Source organism: Ptychodera flava, chromosome 16, assembly GCF_041260155.1.
Source record: "Ptychodera flava strain L36383 chromosome 16, AS_Pfla_20210202, whole genome shotgun sequence".
In the NCBI taxonomy this organism is placed as follows: Eukaryota; Metazoa; Hemichordata; class Enteropneusta; family Ptychoderidae; genus Ptychodera; species Ptychodera flava.
In genome coordinates, this window is record NC_091943.1 from 9,452,854 (window position 1) to 9,474,207 (window position 21,354).

The 21,354-nt window shown below is 39.0% G+C and overlaps 1 protein-coding gene across 2 annotated transcripts; it reads right to left on the bottom strand.

Annotated features, from left to right (window-relative positions):
• Positions 1 to 19,398, bottom strand: LOC139152757 (receptor for retinol uptake STRA6-like). 2 transcript variants are annotated; one of them, XM_070726082.1, is made up of 19 exons: positions 19,249 to 19,398; positions 13,371 to 13,468; positions 10,923 to 10,989; positions 10,583 to 10,668; positions 9,780 to 9,924; positions 9,083 to 9,261; positions 7,673 to 7,795; positions 7,122 to 7,180; positions 6,858 to 6,913; positions 6,316 to 6,377; positions 5,850 to 6,021; positions 5,515 to 5,590; positions 5,019 to 5,100; positions 4,591 to 4,639; positions 4,100 to 4,220; positions 3,466 to 3,573; positions 2,585 to 2,748; positions 2,174 to 2,311; positions 1 to 1,710 (listed from the first exon to the last, which is right to left on the bottom strand). In XM_070726082.1, the coding sequence occupies exons 6-19, from the start codon at positions 9,158 to 9,160 to the stop codon at positions 1,403 to 1,405; spliced, it is 1,596 nt and encodes a 531-aa protein (XP_070582183.1). In that variant the 5' UTR covers positions 9,161 to 9,261; positions 9,780 to 9,924; positions 10,583 to 10,668; positions 10,923 to 10,989; positions 13,371 to 13,468; positions 19,249 to 19,398; the 3' UTR covers positions 1 to 1,402. The 2 variants fall into 2 exon arrangements, with proteins under 2 accessions (XP_070582183.1, XP_070582184.1); XM_070726083.1 differs by lacking the exon at positions 19,249 to 19,398 and adding an exon at positions 13,567 to 13,787.
• Positions 19,399 to 21,354: the final 1,956 nt, after the last annotated feature.

The window sequence follows — 21,354 nt, forward strand, 5'->3', positions numbered from 1 at the left end:
TTACTCTGTTGTACGTGTACTTTATTTGGTTCTCGTTTGTTTTCTAGCTTACACTACAATACATTGGCATGGAAAAGTCTAATGCGTAGCAAAGGTCATATCAAAATGTTGAACAGTGAACAAGCAAATTTTAAAACAAAGTTCATTCTGTTACGGACTGTTCTGAAAATAGACGGACCGTATTGTAAAAAAAAAACACCTTTAGATTATCAATGATTATTCTTGAGATTTAACGCTTCAATATCAACAATGCGTTATGTCTTTATCCCCAATTCTGTTTCTTTCTATTTACATACGTTAGTTTTCGTCGCGCGAAGATAATCATATGTGAGAAGACAAGAAGATGACAATTAGCGATCATTTTGTCTTCACTATACTTACAGCGGGAGAGAGGAAATTGCTCCTCAAAAGATCAGGAAAATCTTGGTTACTCTTTCCAAGCAGTAGAAGAACCAATATGTCAAGTTAGGAAACAGAAATTGCAGTAGATTCACTTAGTACCTCTCGTTTAGAAGGTCATAAGCGCTGATTACTTCGTTTCAAAATGATGTGACACCCCTCCCCCTTCCCCGATATCGATCGTTCTATGGGCTCTCTCCCTACATCGACGGGTCTATGGGAGCTCGATGAGGGCCCCGATTTAAGGTGAGGGCAAAACTACATTGTATGTACAGTGCCTGCAATCCTAGCGGACGTAAAATACATGAGATATTTTTTTTTAGAAAGTTAAGTTAAAATTGTGTTAAATAAGTAAATCGTATATGACAGTTAACACTGATAATATGATACAATAAAATCCCATTGTTTCCAAAATGTTTTGTGACTCATTAAATATCAATTAGGTAGTTTATCTTCTTTGAGAAAAAAGAATGATATTTGGATTCGTGAAACTAAGATTACCATCACTCGACTTCCAATATGTAAATTAGTAATAAAAGAAAACAATTGTTAGTAAAATGTGCCGACTTTCGACAAGAAGGAAGCAGTTCGTTTAAAATCTCTTTTCAATAAACACACGTTCAGGCAAAACCCAAATGGATCCGTGCAAATGAGTGTAACCGTGTATAGAAATTGTTAATAATTTTGATAACACAATTCCAGAAGTTATTTTGTCCCCGGTTTTTTGTTTGTGTGATATCTGCCGATTTACGCAGTCGCTGAATACATTGAATGATACAATAAAATCAAACTAATATTAAATAGTAAAATAACTCTGAAATAAACAAAGGATTATAAAAATTAACAGATTTTATTTAGGCCATGTAACTTTTATCATATTTAATATGCCTTTGAGGATCGATGTGTGTATTTTACGGTTGACTGCATATAATTTACCGTGACTGTGACGTCACAAAAACTAAGTCGTTGATTGGATATCGTCCATGATTGTGGCTATAGTGGTCTAGTTGTAGGTGACATTGGCGTCATTGAAGTCATGTTCAATCTCTTCAGTTTTCATGGAATGGCCAGGATAGTATTGATTAAGCAAAAGCTCCTCCGGTTTTGTTTGTATTGCAATGTGGCGCGGGGTCTGGGTGGACATTGTCGTGGTTTTGGGCGCCCCCTTGCGGCGTTCGTTGCGGTACTTGATTCGTTGCTTTCGCAGGTGTCTGAGATTTGGGTTCCAGAAAAGAGTGTAGGCCACGAACCAACGGTTTCTGATCAGCTTTCTCTTTCGCATAAGTTGCCTCTTCAGACTGTCAGTATCTCCTAAAAATTGAAAAGATGGGAGAAATGCTATCCGTGAATCCAATGTGGAAATGCTTCACAAGGGCAGAATTATAGCTTTTTGGAGAAAATTTTACAATTTCTGATTGTATCGATTTGTAGTTCGGAAAGTTGACCAGCCATAGCGACTTTTAGGAAGAAACAAATGCTTTCTACCGAGTTAACATTTAAATATATGATACTTTTTAAGTGTTTTCTTTCTTCAACGACGCTCACAAACTCGCCATCTCTTTGATCAATATCGTGAGCATTAACTTGGTTTATTAAAAATAATCATTGAATATGCAAGTTGATTGTGTTCATCAAATACTTTTTTAAAGACACCAGACAGTGACACATATTACCGACGGTACTGACAAACACTATAGAGCACATCCAAGCAGAAGGTCGGGCGATGATATAGTCAAAGTATAGGGACTTCATGTTACACATGCGCAAAACTCACCACTCTCAACGTCTGCTTTCAGCATTCGGTTTCTCCATCTGGCCGTGGTTGGTCGCAGCAGTATCTTGCAGAAACTCAACAGCAATGGGTGAGAGTGGGCCACTTCAACTTGTAGCATAGCAACGTAGGACTGCAAAGCTGCAGAGGAAATTTTGAAGAAAATCATTAGCACAATCCTTAAACTGCCTGTCTCAGTCCGTCATGTGCCTGTACCTCCTCCCCTACCTGTCTGTCTGTCTGTCTGTATATTTGCTCTCTCCCTCGCTGTCTATACCTTTCTATCTGCTTCTTTGTATGAATTTCATCTCGATTACATTATATATATCCTTATATTTCTATCCGTCCAACACAGTTTATGTTTATTTTATTCGACCAAAAAACGACAAAAAACGACGATGTCGAGTTACATACCGACATCCTGGTGTTCAAAGCGCCAGTTCAGCATACTGAGGTCACAGCGAGCAATCAGAATACATCCGAAGAAGATGCCCTGGATAACTCGGAAGACAGCCACAACCCAGGCCCAAAAGAATTCGAAGAAAAACATGAAATACCAGCAGTTGTAAAAAGCCCTCCTGTAAAAAAATCATTATTTTTCAACATTAAGATACTACTACGTATCTCGACATTGAAAGGCACATTCCGTAAAGATACTTGAAATCATTCCCTTTCGAAATCAGGAATAAATGTTTGGGGTCACCGTGCAAATTTGGTACTAGAGAAATAAATTAGCCAACACTTTCTGACTTTTGACATTTAAAATGGTCGTCATCTTAATGTTAACTCTATGGGGCTTTTCGCTTCTCACTAGAATAAGACGCTGAGTTTTAATTATTTCATGTGTTTCAAAATGAGCTCAACAAGCGGTACATCAAGAAATTATCGTAAAAGTTTTAGAGTCTGAATATCTGTCCTTGAGGCGCATTCTACATTAAGCGGTTTTACACGGAGACATATCCCGTTTAGTAGTGTGGTGCATGAAATGGACGTAATTATATAACTTTGCCATCAAAATCATGAAAGAATTCACTTCTCAATTTCATTATTGGAGATATTCTCTCTCGATTAGTTTTTTTCTGAAAGTATCAGCTCTTCTTCTGAATATAGTAACGTGTAACGATACCAAAGTTGTCGGTACTTTCAAATATTCTGGCAGACGTTTTCGCGCCCTTTACAAAAATTAGATCGTTACACAGTAAAAACCGAATATCATGGCTATCTCTACAGAAGAACGCCAGTATAACCCCTCATGTTCGCGGGAAACCAGGATGAATTATGCTGTTGTCACTTACCGATTGTCTAGAGCTATTGTTGGTTTGTTCTGATACCGTAACACAAAGAATTCGTAGGCCGTCCATGCCTGTGTTCCCAGAACTACAATGGCCAGTAAGATCCAGGGCCTGTCAATGTCAAAACCACAGTGTTTAACATGATGCGCAGTATATCTTGTCCGGCAAACGGACCTATACTTGGTCTCAATTTCGTCGGCCATCCGACAAAGTATTGTGTGAGTGAGATTTCTTCCTTTTTCGAAGGATAGAAATTGAACAGGAAATTCTCCATTCGGCATTTCTATATTAACCATTTACATGTACGTTTGAGTCTTCCCTGTAATCGACCATTTTGTAATGATATTTGGCAGTAGTGAGTTTATGCGATGCCCGCGGTATTTATCACGCCAATGTGGGACAGTACGACAGTTACGTGGAATTCCAGGTGTTACGACTTGCTGTGCCAAAACAGTTTCATCATGTACCTAGAAATTGCTCCCTCCCTCCCCCCTCCCTCCCTCTGTCTCCCTGTCTCTCGCTCTCTCTCTCTCTCTCTCTCTCTCTCTCTCTCTCTCTCTCTCTCCTCTCTCTCTCTCTCTCCTCTCTCCTCTCTCACTCACTCTCTCTCTGTCTCTCTCTCTCATATAAAACTTACCCAGCGGTGAAGCACAGCTTTAGAAGGACATCCAGTCCATAGCCGTAAATGACGGGCAAGAAGATGACAAATGCCAGGAGGAAAGCAACCACGAACAAAACCAGGGATTGAACAAAGAATCCTGCAGGAGAACAGCGGGAAAATTTACATTGGAATGCAGGTTAAGACTTTGTTGACTATAGAGCTCAAAGAGCAGAGGGTATAGTTGTAGTGGATACCTCGTGTTTCGTCGTGTCCAACCGTTTGCGGCATGCTCGAAAATCTGTCGACTTGCTGTTGTTCATATTTTTAACAAGTACTCATGATTGCTTTGTATCATACCGGAAAATTGTTCACTTGCTTTCATACAATGCTTTACTGGTGCTTTTGATAGCCACATTTTACCGATCTATTTGTTTCTCGTAAATTTAGGATACGTCGTCTTCGTTAAACTTTATACATGTAAATATGCATTTTATTCATTGGAGACAGAAACGTACGCAGACACTTACCAAAAGCTATGAAGATTATCTGATATCCAAAATATTTCATACTGGCTTCCTGTATTGAAAAAAGTGGAATACTGATCATTCATTCATTCATTCATTCATTCATTCATTCAGCCATCAACTTATTACTGTTAATTTCAAAAAAATAGTAATAAAATTGGAAATAATTGATAAAAACTTATCAATCGCTTCTAACTCTAAATTCACCGAACTTACGGATGTCACAAAATACGTTTATGACAAGTAACAAACGATTGATTGTACATATGTAGACTAAATGAGGACGTAGCTAATCTAGCTGTAGAAACAGACACCTCTTATGCATTTGAACAAAGTCACCTGGACGGCTCTGCTGTTCATCCGAGACATGAGCGTTAGTATGTCACGCAGCGTAGAAGCAATATTCAAATGCTTTCAGTAAAATAACTTACTGCGTATGACCCTGGTGACCTTCTAGCTAGCTTTGGAGGCAGAACAAGACGAATACCCTTGTACATTGCCAGGATGTTGGACCTGAAACGAAGTTTTACCAACAAATATCAATAAATATCGCTTTATTGTCCCTTTTTTGTGCTCTGAAAATAAGTGATTTCAACTGAATTCTACGATGATCACCTTAGTAAATAAAATACACATAAACATGATTATAAACTGTAAAAGTACATATTGAACAAGTACAGATAAAGAAATTTCATTTAAAGATGCCGTTTTAGAGGAGGGCATTAATTTTACTACGTTTGTAATGTCAAAACTTTTACACTTATATTTCGAGACAGGAACATTACACTTTTCGTACATGGTGAAGTCTGACACTCCGTGGCAAATGTCAAACCATCCACATTTGTATGAGTCAAATCTTACAGTTTGTGTTCTGCAGTCATTTGTTAGAGGTCAATGTCATGTCAAATTATTGACCCTTGAACTTACCTGTAGTTGGATAGGATGAAGCCAAGAGTGAACGTGCATATGCAAAATGCCACAGTCAAGGCCACAATCAGACAGGCTGTATGTTGAAAGGAAAGCGAACGAGAAATCTTGTAAGTAGTCTTGTAAGTGATTGAATAACCCGACGTACTTGAGAACTAATGGCACCTATACTGCAATCTACAGTCTTCCTCGAAACTAGGAAAGAACTTAAAATATTGCACATAACATCAAACAGAGCATCACTGACGGGCGATTTCGTGCAAGGACAAGCAATAATCACCTATCGGTGACGTAAAAGTGCACTAAACTTCTCGAACACATGTAAATCTATTTACCTTCCATCACTTCAAAATAGACTTTGATCCTATCGGCCACAAGAGTAGTGTTGTCCTTTGGGTAGAAGTCTTCCAATCCCAAGAAATACAGAGTGCTATTGACCTCAGCGGGCGTTGGGATATATATGGAATTGAAGACTGGAATCAAGTACACCATACACACGCAATAGATCTACAGAGATGAAATAGTAAAAATATATAACATTGACAATGATAATAGTGACGTCATATGTTTTGACTGAAATCAGTTTGCTCTTTGAAGTATACACCTCTTTACTCAAGAAGTTGGACCGCCGAACCATGCAATATTAGGATTGTCCCATATATTCTTTGAAATAAATCTTCATCAAAATAAATTATCGACAAATCGGCAGATGCGTCAAAAACACTAAAAGGAAGGCAATAGTGATCTGAGATATAATACCACTGTTTGATTATCTGTTGCCCTTTGTGAACGATTTCCTACCTTGTATAGTATGCAGAACGCCACGAAGACGGTAGCGATCATCACAGTGGAGTAACGGAACCCTTTGGAAACAAACAAACAAATGAATACATTAGAGAATATTGCCAACGTTGCACAATTGAATACTGCCACAATATTGGAAGATGCTCAAGAATTTCGGTGAAAATCTTTCTTTCTGTTTACATTGCAATACATGGTAAAGTCTGGTTATACCGAAACTAATTCTTTTGAGCTGTTTACTAACACGTTTAAGGTAACCGTGATGCTTATAAAAATGCGTGAAAAGGGTAATTTGGTTTACATACACATCTCAAGCTACTCTAAGCGAGAAGATTTCGTGTAATACTTTCAAATCGTACCAGCCATTTGCAAGGTTCTAAGGATTCTATCTTCCAGAAATATATCTGTAAGTCGTCGTTTACTGGCATGGATTTAGTTGTCAACGATTTCTAGAAATGACCTCTCCAGTTTGGATATCAGATTTATATCAGCCATGACGGTCATGTATTTTGAAAGCAATGTGAATACACAATTCTACTCACCAGGTATACCGACGTAGCATACACTTTTGCAGGCTTCGGCAACACCCATTCCATCACTAAAATAGTATCAAAACAGAAATGTCGTTGGTTTACTCATGTTTGCATATTTTCTGTCAAGACACTGAGAAATTGTGATAACGTGGATTATATATTTACTAATATCGGGATCGGTGACTCGTGAAGCTATTAGGAAACGGTCTCAATGTCATTGAACATTTTGTTTTAGAGATCGTGATAGCACTGTCTTAAATTTGTAATACTCACAATCGTTTCTTTTTCCCGAAGAGTGTTTGCGTCGTCAATCTGTCATACCATGGCGGCAGCTGCATAAAGAAATTGAGCTTTGAGTTACGGAAATATCTCGTTAATGATGACTCTCTTTCTCTGTCTATCTCGAAATTGCTGAAGCAACGCAGACTGGACTTTACTTACTTTTGGTTTACCGGCCATGACGAAGTTTCAGGGGTGAATTTTATTCTTTACTTTTGCCTTCGTTGCTGTTTACAGGTTAAGGATGGCAGTTTCAGCAATCATGAAAGTCAAAAGAAACCTTCTTGGACGGGACGTTGTTACAGTAGTATATGTTAAATGGCCTGGTCCTACACGTGACTTAGCATGCAAATTATAGACTAGCAATCCTGATAGTCAATGTGACGTAGTCTTCACAGTCAAACATTACATACAAAGCCTACGAATGACCCGCTACCACGTCTGGACCCCAACATTTCGAGATCAAAGTAGATCGCAAGATTATCGGACCAGTTGTGCTGGCATACGCCCTCAAATATCTGCTTTACCAGTAGAGTCTCTCTTACCTGACCTCTTTTACCGCGACAGTCACACATTGACATGATAAGGCCAATGGGGAACCACATGGAGAGGAACGCTGCACAGATCAAAGATGGCATGTCAAAGATGATCAAAAACTCAGTGGGTTCCTGGGAAAGAAAAAAAACCCGCTTGCATGTCAAAACTATCGGCAGTGCAGGGCATTGGCAAAGGGATTATGCCAATAGAGTACACAACAAAACTGTGTAGACTTAAGAAACTTGCATTCGGATTTGCAAAAGAAAGTGAGGAGAAGGAAATTGCCATGATTTACCTGAAACAAACCATGAATGTTGATATCATAATTCCAACCGGTGATTACAGATTTAATTGTTAACACCTGAGTATCGCACAGAAAAGTAACATTTTGGTTCCAGTGACCACATGAAGTAGCCCCAATTCTTTTGAAAATAGTGATATTGACACACAGAAACATGAATTTAAGTCTACATCTGTCAATGACCAGACATCAACATGGCGCCGAGCTTTTTCAGTCGCTGTGAATGCCACAATGTCATATAACGAGTCACGATGACCTTATTCCAAATTACCAGAAATATACAGACTCAACCAACTTTACTCCACGCTTATAGTTTTCACATGTAGAGTGAATATGTCACTTCATTGCACAACATAGATTTACATCTTACTACAATATTACGGAACGAAGAAATGCAGTCTGTTCTTTTCAGGTCAAAAGGCTAACTCGTGGCGAACCTAACGCATGAATCTGTAACAGGAATGTAGTGTCAGGTCGCCTTGAGAAACAGCTAACGTACCCGACAAAACAGACTGTGGGCCATTGTATGAAACCGAAATGGCATCTAGCTATTTTGTTTAACGATACATGCAGTCGCCTCTGTGAATGCAATGGTCTCTATGGTTACAATGGACCTCCTCAAATCAGTCATGTCGACCTTTGAACTTGCACGATGTACATACGGAGGCCGAGAGTTGATGTTACAGTGGTAGAGTGGCATGAGTTGTGTGATCACACGAAAGATAGTTTTTGTTCACAGTCAGAATATCCATTCTATTTTACAGTCAGAATAGCCATTCTATTTTAAGCTAAATGTATGCAAATCTTGGATCATCGCCGACTCTTGGTCTGTTCAACAGTCAGGTCAAAACGAGTTTCTTAATCTTCGATTTGTTTGTAGACGGCAAACACGTGAAGTATCTGATTTGGTTCGATTTTATTTTACAACTACAGCAATTTAACACTTTCATAACCAAGTACCTGCGTGCAAACACAATGAAAGTATCCAGTTCTTATAATTGAAGCATTTCAAATTGTGACATCGAAATTACTAAGAAAAAGAACTGTACGTCCTCCATCGCCAGAATAAAATTATTTCCCCTTTATACTAATATCAGCAACAGAATGATACACTTACGATATTTTTGTAGGTTTCGCACTCAAAGAACTCGTCCAAGAGAGAGGCCAGCCAGGCCCAGGCGAAGAAACATCCCATGAAATATCCAAATCCTATGCCGGACGCCGCCAACGTTATACAGGCAAACAACGGAAAGAAATCTACAGCGTAGACTATGACGGCAAGAATTCCCCATAACGCTGAAATAAAGTTGAACGGAAAGGGTTTTATGGCGATCGAATCGGATACGGTAAAATATTCTTGAACTTTTTGTCTGATAAAATACTAGGTCACAACTGCATACGTGTAAATAGTAGAAAACAAGAATTTTTTGCAAAACTAAAATATAGAACAAAAAAGTAGTCGACATTAAAAATTGAGGGATCGACCATGATATCTAATGAGACGGTAGTTTAAATGAAAACTAAATTCGCTGCGGGAAGACTTTGTAGCTATGCCGAAGTTAAAAATAATCAGATGAAAGTAGACATAAAGCAAACATGAAGTCAGGAAAAGGAGGCTTCCATGGCATGCAAAATCCGAAAGAAATGCTGAAGTTTTGAACGCGAAAGAAAATTTACATGTCGACAGTCTGACCACCCCTCCAACGATCTAATGGTCCATCCCTTATCAAAACTGGTTTTTGCGACTCAAAACACAAAAGTGTTCACGATGGGACAAACAGACAAACGACAAATGTCCATCAAGCTTTTCTTACCTGGTATCCACAGGTCGTTTTTGACCCACACTTCTGTCGGGAATGGAAGAAACCGTAGAATAAATTGAGAAGAGCCGACGCCACCAAACCGAACGATGCCGCGTAGGCTATACGATGTGTCCTACCGTCCAATAAATTACCCACACTGTCGAGAAAGTAATACAGAACAATTTTAAGATGCTTTTCTCGTGTCTGTGTTGTCGTTTTCAGCTAAGTCGTACCGTGAAAACTTTTAAATTCTTCATCAGGTGGTAAAAATTGTTAACAAATCTATCTTAAATGCTTTTTGAAGTGTTTCTCGGTCAAGGGGTCACAACGATGGATTTTAATGGTTGGAACAACTAATATTCAGTTCTGTACAAATTTGTTTTATTAATTTTGTCATCAGAAAAAGTAATGTAGTAAGAGAACATCGCAGGAGAGGGTCATTCATATCTGGTGCGTGGGAAACCATAGAATCAGTGGACCGAGTGGCAGTCTGGACACATCCTCTCTCCCAGGGTCAGGATAGCTATATCACCTAAATTTCATGGTCATTTACCTGTTTACGGTAGCTTACTGAAAGGGAACTTCAAGGTTTGGCCCTGTATCAAGAGCTTTCTGGTCATAAAATGGCGTTTCAAGAGTAGTAAATTAAGCAGTGGCACTGTTTTCAATTAGGTCTGTGCTCACACGGCAGTCTAGGTGTATACTGCCTGTAACAAGGAACACTATAGAACTTCACAAAATGATGTATTAAGTTCATTGCTTCAGAGTTGATTATCCACCCCATTTCAATATCTTTCCATGGTATGTACACTTACTATGCAAGTGACGGTCGACCGTAACAACAATCAAGAGCCTTTGAATTCCGTCTCTGAAGTAACATGACGATAAAGATGGCAACAACCTGTAACAAGCAGACGATAATATATCGTGTCAGTACATTTGTAAGGATCGTGCTTCACAAAAGAATGGGGGCTGCGAACGAGGATCGGGGCAGTAGGTCAAGCCGTGTACTTTATTCGGGTCAACCTGTTTCACATACTTTCTCTCAAAAGTTCAAATCCTGAATGTCAGTGTTAATCAGTGCATTATACTTGAATTCACAAAAAGTTTCCAACAAGCCCTTAGTAATTACGAACAATTACAGTAACGACCTACCGATGGAATGAGCATCCATATGTAGAACCATTCTCGATCTAGGATCGGTAGGCAAGATTGCTGAGTGCTGAAAATTGGATGAAATCAAAAATGAACTTTAATACGATACAGTACAAAGACTCTTTACCATATTTCACCGTTTGGTCAAAATTGAGGAAGCTTTAACCATCCTCCAGTGTGTCATATCTCTGTAATTTCTTTTCCATATGTCGGGGCATATGAGTGACACCACCTGGCAGAACTTGAATCGAAGTCGGTCGAGTAAACAGTTTTCGTTTAGGCTTTTTATGACGTTTTGCACATTTTGCAAGCTATCTGTTTTAGACCTTGCTGATTTGGTTCACTTTTTCACGATGATGATTCAAGGTTTTACTCAAAGTTCGTGGATGCGAGCTTCCTTAAACAACAAGAATGAGCGTTAATAGTTCGTCACGGATAAAGTAAATTCATTTTTTTTCAATAATCTCCATAATCTAGAATGAAACATTTTCTCAGATGATGGGGCAAACACACACACAAACATCGGTTTAGCGTTATATCATTTGTGATAATGATCATGTTAAAATTAAAATATCACTTGTCTGGTCACCGATTTCGTCGATTGCTTGAAATTGTTATTGTTTACCTTTTTATTTGGCTTCAGTATGTAATCATATTACGGGGCGAACTATTTGCTCTTTGATTGCGCAAGACGGCAATAATCGACCCAGCGATGTAAACATCTATTTTACCAAACACACTGTCGTTTTGTTCAAATTGTGTGATGGGCGTCTGCCCATTCTTTGAATCATATAGTGACGGCATTTTTCGGACGTATTTCTTACCCTCGAGGACAAAGTTCATGGCCCCTTGTTTTGTTCATGTGTGTTTTATTCTTCGCGAACCCATTGCGCGAGTCAAATAATGGTCCAATACAATTGGCGAAAAATGCGTAAAAGTAGGAACGCCCAGTTCTCAGGTTGCTACGACAAGGATAATGAAATATTAAATTTGCTGTTTTATTTCTAAAATGTATTGTTTCATGTACACTGTTATCGTACAAGTGATAGGAAATAATAGTTGGCAGTGTTTTCTATCGAAAGTCTTTTGACATTTTTAAACCGGAGACAGTCATTTGTCTAAATTCAAGATCTGCGCCCCGTGTGATGTTATCGTCAAGGACCGTGCTTTATCGTTATTTGTGTTTAATCAATCCTTCAGTTCAGCCCTGTTATGAATGACCAATCATGTCGGCCGAAAGTGACATGATCACAACACACAATTAATGGGGCATATACTAGGCACTGTTAGCTAAATTAAATGTTTTGTTGTGATTGTTGTTACGTGGGAGTGGAGTTAGGATATTGGTGGAGTCTGTCCTTTGTCAAGAGTTCCCATTGAATGTACTACGTGTTCCCGACTGACTTCTTATTTATTTATTTGATAAGTTTTCTTTCCATGATGGCTATGCGATGCGTTTTATGAACGTTGAAGACTATTGGTTATCGATTGTCGGCAATCTCATTAATAACTTCAAGGTGAAATTTACAACTGTAAAACTCTCTCTCTCTCTCTCTCTCTCTCTCTCTCTCTCTCTCTCTCTCTCTCTCTCTCTCTCTCTGTATGGGGAGGGAGGGAGGAAGGGCAGATAAGGGGAAGGAGGGATAGGTAAATACATCATGTAAATAAATATCGGGTATACTCTATTTTATCATGCAAAAAACAATTTCCATTGTTTTTTTTAAGTAGTAGGTATTACGCTAATTTGGGAACACATGCATTGATCGATGGTTCGGAAATACGAATTGGAGAAAGTTGGTACTCGTTTACATTTTGGTCACACAAACAGAAAATATATCCCCTTTGTACAAATCGGTTACACGCACTTAAGTAAATGTATGAAGCCCTGATGAGAATGTTTGTATTTACAGAGAACATAATCATTTACATGCGGTTCAAGTCTCCAAAATATTAAGGATGCTTATTCACGCAAGAGTGACAACTGGAAGTTTCATGGCCAAATGTGTTAAGCAATGATGAAGACGTGGATAGTTACATTTCCGAACAAACAAACCGAAAAAAAAATATGCTGAGCTCAGACACACAGACAGCTTTGACCCAAAGTTGAATGGCGTTCATTACAAAAGCTTTCCGAAAAAGGAATGTAGCTTTGTTTGACACATGCTTATTGTAAGTGGACTGTATACTTTTTACTTGTATAAACAATGTGTGCTTGAACATTATGTGCCTCCGGAGCAATTTGAAAAGTTATGGCTGAACTTTAAAAGATTCGCAAAACATTTTGTTTGTCTACAAACTGTAAGGATTTGCCTTCTGCATGGATTTTTATGCATTTCCCAATTTCTTTGAAGGAAATAGTCAAAGGGTGTAGGTTGATTTAACAGACTTTGACTGAAAGTGGAACTGCACGGTAGTGATGACTGTGACAAAAACCCAAGGAACACATACCTATTTGAACGAACGGCACCGTTGTCCATCTTGGCAGTTTATGGTGTTGCCCAACCCACTCCAGAGAAGGACCAAAACCGGTGGCTTTGTTTTAAAATCTGTTAAAAGAAGGAAAAATAAAAACAGTTGAATGCTGAGTTACAGTCAAAAACGTAATTCACCTTGATTGGTCTGTGACGTGAACGATGTTACTTACATTGATCGTAGTGTGAGCGACTTCAGTTGCCTACCAGTTGACAGAATTCACGTCGGGCTGTGGTGTACGTTAATTAAACCCACAGTCTTTCCACACACCATGTGGTTCAAACCGTACCTTTGAGCTAGGTTCTATGCTTAAACTTCCAACCCCGTCTGGCGCAGGTGAACCCTAAAGTATATTTACTAAGCAAACATAAATCGGTGTACTTTTCATTCAATGCCGATTTCCTGACGCAAGTGTACCTTTGTACTAACTGTCATCGACATAACTTGCTTTTTAACCAGGCTGGCCCTGCATTGTTAGGTAGTGACGAGACATGTGACTGTATTGTGAAAGGCACAGCAAGCAACCCCAACACATGTAAATCTTATTTATTAATATGTTTATGGATTTTGTTTGTTTGTTTGTTTGTTTGTTTGTTTGTTTGTTTGTTTGTTTACAAGGTTCACAGGGCCCGGTAAACTTGCTACCCGGCATGCAAGAAGTGAAAATACTACGTGAATACGTATGGAAGTGCGTACGTGGTCATTTAGTGACGTCTAGTCTCTCTCACTTTCTCGTCCTATTATTCCCAATTTTGATTATTGATAGTTTACTTACATCCCTCAATTCGGGAGGATTCGCATAAATGATGTCATTCAATAATAGACTCTAGAATTATATTTCTTCTTTGATTAAACCATGTTTAAAGAAAACCCGACGGTAAAACTTACAGCTTATTGAAAACGCACGAAATTCATATGTGACTTTTGGAAATTGAGAAAGAACAAAAAGCTTGGCTTTCATTAGCCGTTTTTTACAGTCCGAACACCAGTGTCAAATCAAAGAGTTGTCAATGCATGACGTTTATCGCCGTGACCTCCATCCGTTGAATAGCTACATTATTATCTCGGGTTTTATTATTCCTTGTACAACTATAATCCTTCGAATTGGCCCTCTCTTTAGATTTCTGAGCGTATCTAAGGCAAGTAGGCGACCTTATCAGGGTGAAAATGTTTCAACGGTCCTTTGACACCATCAAGAAGGCAAGGTGAAATAGGCAGGGCTCTATTGGTTGCCATCATATAAGACCAAACTCTTTGAGGTAGACCGATCGGTTTGAATTCGAACACATATAAATGACAACGGTATCACACGGCACTGAAAGACAACGACTATCTCGGATTATTGTTTGGTATTTACAGAGTCATACTTGGCTGCACCTTGAATTTTTTTTCTGGCGATTTCAACTAAGCACGCTGAGGGGGTGGGGGGGGGCGTGAAATATGGTGACCCTCTCAGTGAACCTTGGGTCAGAATGCACCATACGTTACACACGTTACACATTAGGCTGTTTTTTTGACCGATGAAGAGTCAGGGTAAATTTTCACTTGACCTTTCAAAGAGGAATAAGATGATGTTTTGAATTGATGTACATTTTTCTCTCAGATTGTGGTCGTTGTCTGGTGTGGTCAACTGAGGTTAAATGTACCAATAGGGCGTCGACTCTACATATTCGATGGACTCACCAAATCTTTGCAGTCAAATAATCCGTACCTATTTGTTGTAGTCAATACTGCAGCACCCGTGAAAGCATTCAACCGGTATGTTAAAAGAGAGGGCAAGTTGTCATTATCGACTCTGAATCGGGGAACCTAACGCTATTGTACCACGACAGGCGTGTCTTCTATATGATGCTGAAAGAGGTCATGGTTTTGAATCACTTCGTTTGAAATTTCAGTCGCACCTGAAAACGCCCTTTAGCTTAACGTCAGATCTGTTATTGGTTGGATACTTGAACATAATGTAATATCAGCGTAGATTAGTTAAAACTGGAAAACAGGCACCAGAATTATAGACTGTGGTCTTCCATTTTACTGTTTACGCTGCATTAACTCTTGGTACCGTCTTTCTTCACAATTTATCCGTCTCACAGTAGAATGACCTTTTCAGTGTCACGCTGCTATTTAGAATCGGTTTTTTGCTTACCGTCTGAATGTATACGGCGAGATGGGTGACGAAATAACTGCTAGAAAGCCCATTTATGCAGACTATTACATCCTCATGTAACATTCTGTTTTGGTCAACTTTTATCATCATTCACGTTCATGCATTTTTGCTATAAACAAAGGGAAATTAGGTTGGATTCTTTTCGTCACGCTGTATGTGTTCTTTTCCTGTACGGTTTGACCTTTAATGCCCGAAGAAAACAGCAAAATTACCCTTTCACACCGAAACTTGGAATATAAACATTCATTTTATTTTTCAGAAAACGGCTTTCATGTTACGAAATATACAATGTCGACGATTTTTTAGTTGAAAATATCACAAACTATGGCCTGAGCTTCTCGTCTTTTTTCCGTTCTTTCACTAGACCGTTTTTTAATATCAACTTGTGAACAGTGTCGAACTATCGTCGTAAAATAGCTTATGGAAGATTTGAAACTTTTCGCTATATTTAGGGCGCGTGATTTCCTTATGGCAAGTCAATGGTCGTTGGTTTAGTTTGAGGGCTGTCTCATTGTCTACTGGATTTGAATTCAGTCCGATCTTTTATATCGGGTAAGTTTGCAAGAGTACTTGACCCTTGGTGTAGGAAAATAAGGTGAAAGGTCATAGCCTGAAATCGAGAAATAATCCAAGCATATTTGTGCAACTACAATAACTCCTATATCCTTTTGTGTTAATGGTCGGGCTAAGGAAACTTGTTACAAAAGAGGTGTTTAGAAAAGACAAAATAAAACTCGCTTGATCATGTTAACGACATCATAGGAGTGTTAAGGAGAAGGTACTAAACACAATTACAGGGGAACTCCCATACTCTGTCACGCCCTTTGCATTACTAACTGCTCCTTGTTGTTTCCAAGTTGCGATACTCGACGAGAAACAATTCTAACGTCAAAGAATTGGAACATTTTCTTCACTTTACAAAACATTTGTTCACAGTTTTTGTTTTCTGTTTAAAATGAAACAACGTGCAAACTAATGCTACGTCAACACATAGGGCATGTACAAGGTCAATGTCTCTATTAAAACGGATGCATAAGATGACCACTTACAAAATTAATGTAACTTTATTGAAATCCATGATGAGAGTATCTAACACGCCTCAAGTATACGAAATGAAGAAAGAACATTTGTGCCGGAAGGTTTTACATTATAATTCCACTCGGAGTTTCCATACGTTCATGTTCGTTTTCTCTGTTTATCTGTGCTTCACGCATACTCATCTCTGTATCTGTGTCCGTCTGTCTAACAGTCTATATGCCTCTTTCTGTCGAGTACGCCGGTTTTCCCAAAAATTCACAATGTCTGTATTTAAACATGATACTTGTCTTCAAGACAAGTGATTGGCAAATACGACTTCCTCTAAGCTAACGGTGACCACTTTGGCAATGATCATTATTATGTTTTAGCTGAAAGCATACACATCAAGTGCAAACAATATTTAGGAACTCTACCGTAAGATTGTACACATGGCAGCCACTTACGGGTATTTGTCGTCTGTTATGTAACATCGCTAAGTGCTTACTCCTGGTAGCTGACGAAAGTGAAAATAACGAACTGGGAGTCATTAGGGGTGGACCATTTGATTTCCGAGGGGGGTCTGGAAGATTTTCGAAAAGAAATTCCCAGCAAATGTCAATGAAACAAAAATCAGCCAGAGAAGGCTTGGCACAATAAAAAGGTAGGGGGAAAGTGGAAAAAATGTACAATGGATCAGGTGAAAAATATAATGCTAGCTCATCAATCTTCCAGACCCCCAGGATATCAAATGGTCCACCCTTTAGAACAAATATTCGTATTTGTAGAGTATGGGATTGGGGTTGGCGCTAAGTAGTCGGGGTCAGAATGCGAGCGTCTTTGCGTAACGTGGTATCACGATATTTACTATGACTAGTCCATTTTCGCAATGGGTTGCCTTTGGTTTACAGACAGATAAAAAGCGGAGAGCTGTAACTGTAATCACTTAATATTGACTTCAGGGAGTATCTGCTGCCAGATTATGACAGAATACGCCTCAATACCTACACATTCAGCACCTTTCGATTCTTAGCTGCTACACAGCTTGTGTGTATTAATTTTGAAAGTTTTTCAGAAAATTTAGTTTTCAGAGTCTTAATTTTCTTTTGGAAATGAAATCTTAGTTTGTTTTATCTTAGATTTAACACACGTAGAAATGCAGCCATATTGGATTTCATATATCGGTAACTTTGAGGCATTCTCTTCGACTCGCTAACCAACAGAATCGGACAGTATTAGGACAGTAATTAATCGTTGTAATTAGTTCGAAGCTTCCTTGAGCGAAGAATGAGCAAAGTTGAAGACATTTCCTAGGTCCATGCTACCCTAAGCTGCAACGCCGCCTAAGAAATCTTTGGTTTGTCAAGTTTTTGTTGAATTTTGTCATTTCGGAATGAGATCCCGTAAGCTTTACTGTCACTCATGTTACACAGCCTTGGGTAGTCGGACAGGTTCATATATCAGTGAGGATCATAGAGCAAACACAGTACTTGAAAGGTTCTGGTCGAAGAAAATGAGAGTCCTCACTTCCCAAAGAATACAACAGCAACGGTGATAGCCATAGTGTATGCACGACCTAGACAATACAGACTTTGGTTGTTACAGACCATAGAGCATGTACGACCGTGTAATTTGTTGATCAACATGCGTGACGCTTACCAGAGTCCAATCACTTTGATGCACTTTAAATACACTGTGTTGTTCATACTTTATGACTGTGTCATAATATGGGTTCTACGTTCGCCGTGTTAGTAAACCTGTCTGCACTAAAAAAGATTTACTGATGCTGGTGCGTGATGGCCAAAGACATGCCTTCACGTACATGTAGGTACTAGGTATGTATCAGCGTAGACGGACTTACAATGAACAATAATACCATAGAACACATAGTGCCAGCAGATGGGGCTTCATTACTGTACCAGGGTGTTTATCGGACCGTATATGAACAGGGGTCATGCAGGCAAATTACACAAGCTGATATCACGATGGACAGGGTCCAATTTAGCGAAAGTTTTTCTTCAATGTCATACTGGAACTGACTGCTCGGCAACTTTTCGGTTATTGGTGTCAGATTTTCAATGCAATTACGATACAACACATTTGAGTCCACTGGTCCTACGTACATGACGACACTGTACGTTAGAAGATCGCCTCGGTTGAGTGAATGTCTTGACTAAAATACACTAGGAAACAATAGTAAAATTTTAACAGTAGTTTGAACCGTGAGAAAGTGTCTTGGATCTGAAAACATTGCGATTCGATTATAATTACATAGCGCCGGCGTGGAGAGTTCATTGCCACAGGCGTCATGTATCTATAAATGACAGAGTGGCGATGGATTCTAAGCCTGAAAACTTTATGTGTGTTCCTAACAAATTGTAAGGAATATTTTGAAGAAATTCAAACACTGTTAATAAGGCCATTCAAAGGCTACCTGTAGGACCTCGACCGGACCCCACCTAGAATTATATGCACACATCAGGTTAGCCCCACCTATATATCAATGCGTAGAGACGGCCTTAGTATTGTATAGCCAACCTGTTGAGCTATAAGTTTAGGCTATAGACTTCTAACGCAGTATTAAACACTGGAATAAGTGAAAGCTCTTACATGTAGACAGCAATGCCTGGAGCATTAACATACGCTGAAGAAAGTAGTAATAAAATCTCGACTTACTCCTTTTGGCCTTGGATTAGGAACAAACTTGTCTGGATCGGGGTAGATGAGATATATTCCAGACGACTGTCTCAGTAGCAACTGGCATCCACAACCGCGCCCTAAACAAGCACCCGAACGTTCGGGACAGTTCAGTCCAGTACGTGATACGCATTTGATGAAACCGAACCTTGGATTATAGCATTATACATAGGGGTACCGTTAGATTCAAAAGATCTTGTAAAATCACGTCAATTTCATACACCGTTGCAAAAACTAAAAAAAATGCTGCTGAATAGTTTATTCTGATGCTTGGTCGCCGTAAGTATAAATAATGTAGAAATTATTCCTTCGTGTTAAAAACTGTACGGTTATACGGTCATCTCTCACCTCCTAGGAATGTAATGGAACAACCCGCACTTCAAGCACTTTCTTCACGTTTATGAGTAGTGCCAGGTAAACTAAAAGCCTTTATTGACATGTGGCAACAAAGGGTCGGATCTCAGGTCTTGAAGCTCTTTGTGTTGCAAATCTTGGCAAAGGTCATGGCAGGTAAAATGAAGCGAACACAATAACGTGTAGGGCAGGGCCGTGTTTTTGAGGACAGTATGGAGAGGATCGAGCGTACTGTTTATTGTGAGTTGTGCCGTCTGTTTAACCTTACCAAATACCATCTATACAACATTTATTGCAAATCAGTGAGGAAAAATGGCCGATTACGAACGAAAATCATAGAAATAAGTATGTACATAGTGATCAAATTCAATCGTTCGTGAAATCTTTTGTCATAGATTGAAAGAAACGCTAAAGCCAGAGTTTACAAGGTAGATCATGCACGAGAGAAAACATTCCATTTCATTCCCTACGATATTCATCGAAAGAGACAAAACATGGATGTCCGCATTTCCCGTAAACCTTTCATTTACGAAAGATGCGCGACAGACGATCGGTTTTGTCGACGAGTTGAAATTGTCTGCATTGATTGTGACCTTGTAAGACGTATAGTTAGACGGGTAGCGTTTTTTGATGGGTGGACCTGTTTCAAGCCAGGTTCAAGGTCAAGAATTGACAAAACTTAACAGTGACTTTAGTTCTCCTCAGACTACTTATATTTTAACTTGTCCATCATACAAATTAAAACGAAGAAGCTGCTTAACATACACAAATTTACTCATATTTAGCATGCGAGCGTGCCCAATCTATGTATATAGTGAACATTCTGATTTGGGATAGAAACAGAGAATTATCTACTTTCAATTCCAATGACATCCACTGTCCGATGGAAATTCTTGCATGCCAAACACAGAGAAAAAACGGTGTGAGCTTGTTTTACAAAGTCAAAGGATCGCTTATTGCTGTCCTTTGGCAAAATGATAATTTCTTTCGTTTTAATCCACGTCCAAAGCATCGTCAGGTGATTTTTACGTCCGACGAAAAGTTTTTCGAGGTTTGCAACAACTATTTTTGTGAAAGCAGTTATCAGTAAAACGATTCTATCTCGCAGATTTATCGTCTCTTGTACGCACACTCGCCATCAGTCAACAAATGAAGTGTATTTAGGCCTATTACAAGCTCGACGCAGAAGATACCATTCGGGTCGCCATTCGGATCCACCTGAGGGTTCAATGCGGTGTAATTTTCTATTCCAGTTCCATCAAACCACAGGGAACCAACTGTAGGCTGTATATAAAAAGCGCATATCATTATTGGCGAAAATGAAAAACAGTGTGTAGAAATGTCTTGCTGGTGATGAGCAAAGAACAGTCTCAAGTTAAAGGTATACAGTCACCTGTAATCTAAATATGCCCATATATGGTCAAAGGGGCGTTCTTTGGTATTCAAAATGCCCATGTGAGGGCGCTGTTTTTAAAAAGCGGCCACCCTCTTTAAATCTGTGATTGGTTAGATTTTCTCTTTCCATGGTAACTGTGGGAAAATTGGAACAGGTGAGAGTATACCTTTAAGACCTTTGTTACAATCATGAATTTTGTGATAAGGTGGAGTTGCTGTATATAGTCTTCCGGTCTTAGTGTTTTGCTTCAAGCCTTTCAATCACCAAAAAAACCTGTAAGGTTGGTGATTACAGAAAAGTAAACATATTGTCAATTTCTTATACATAATTGCATA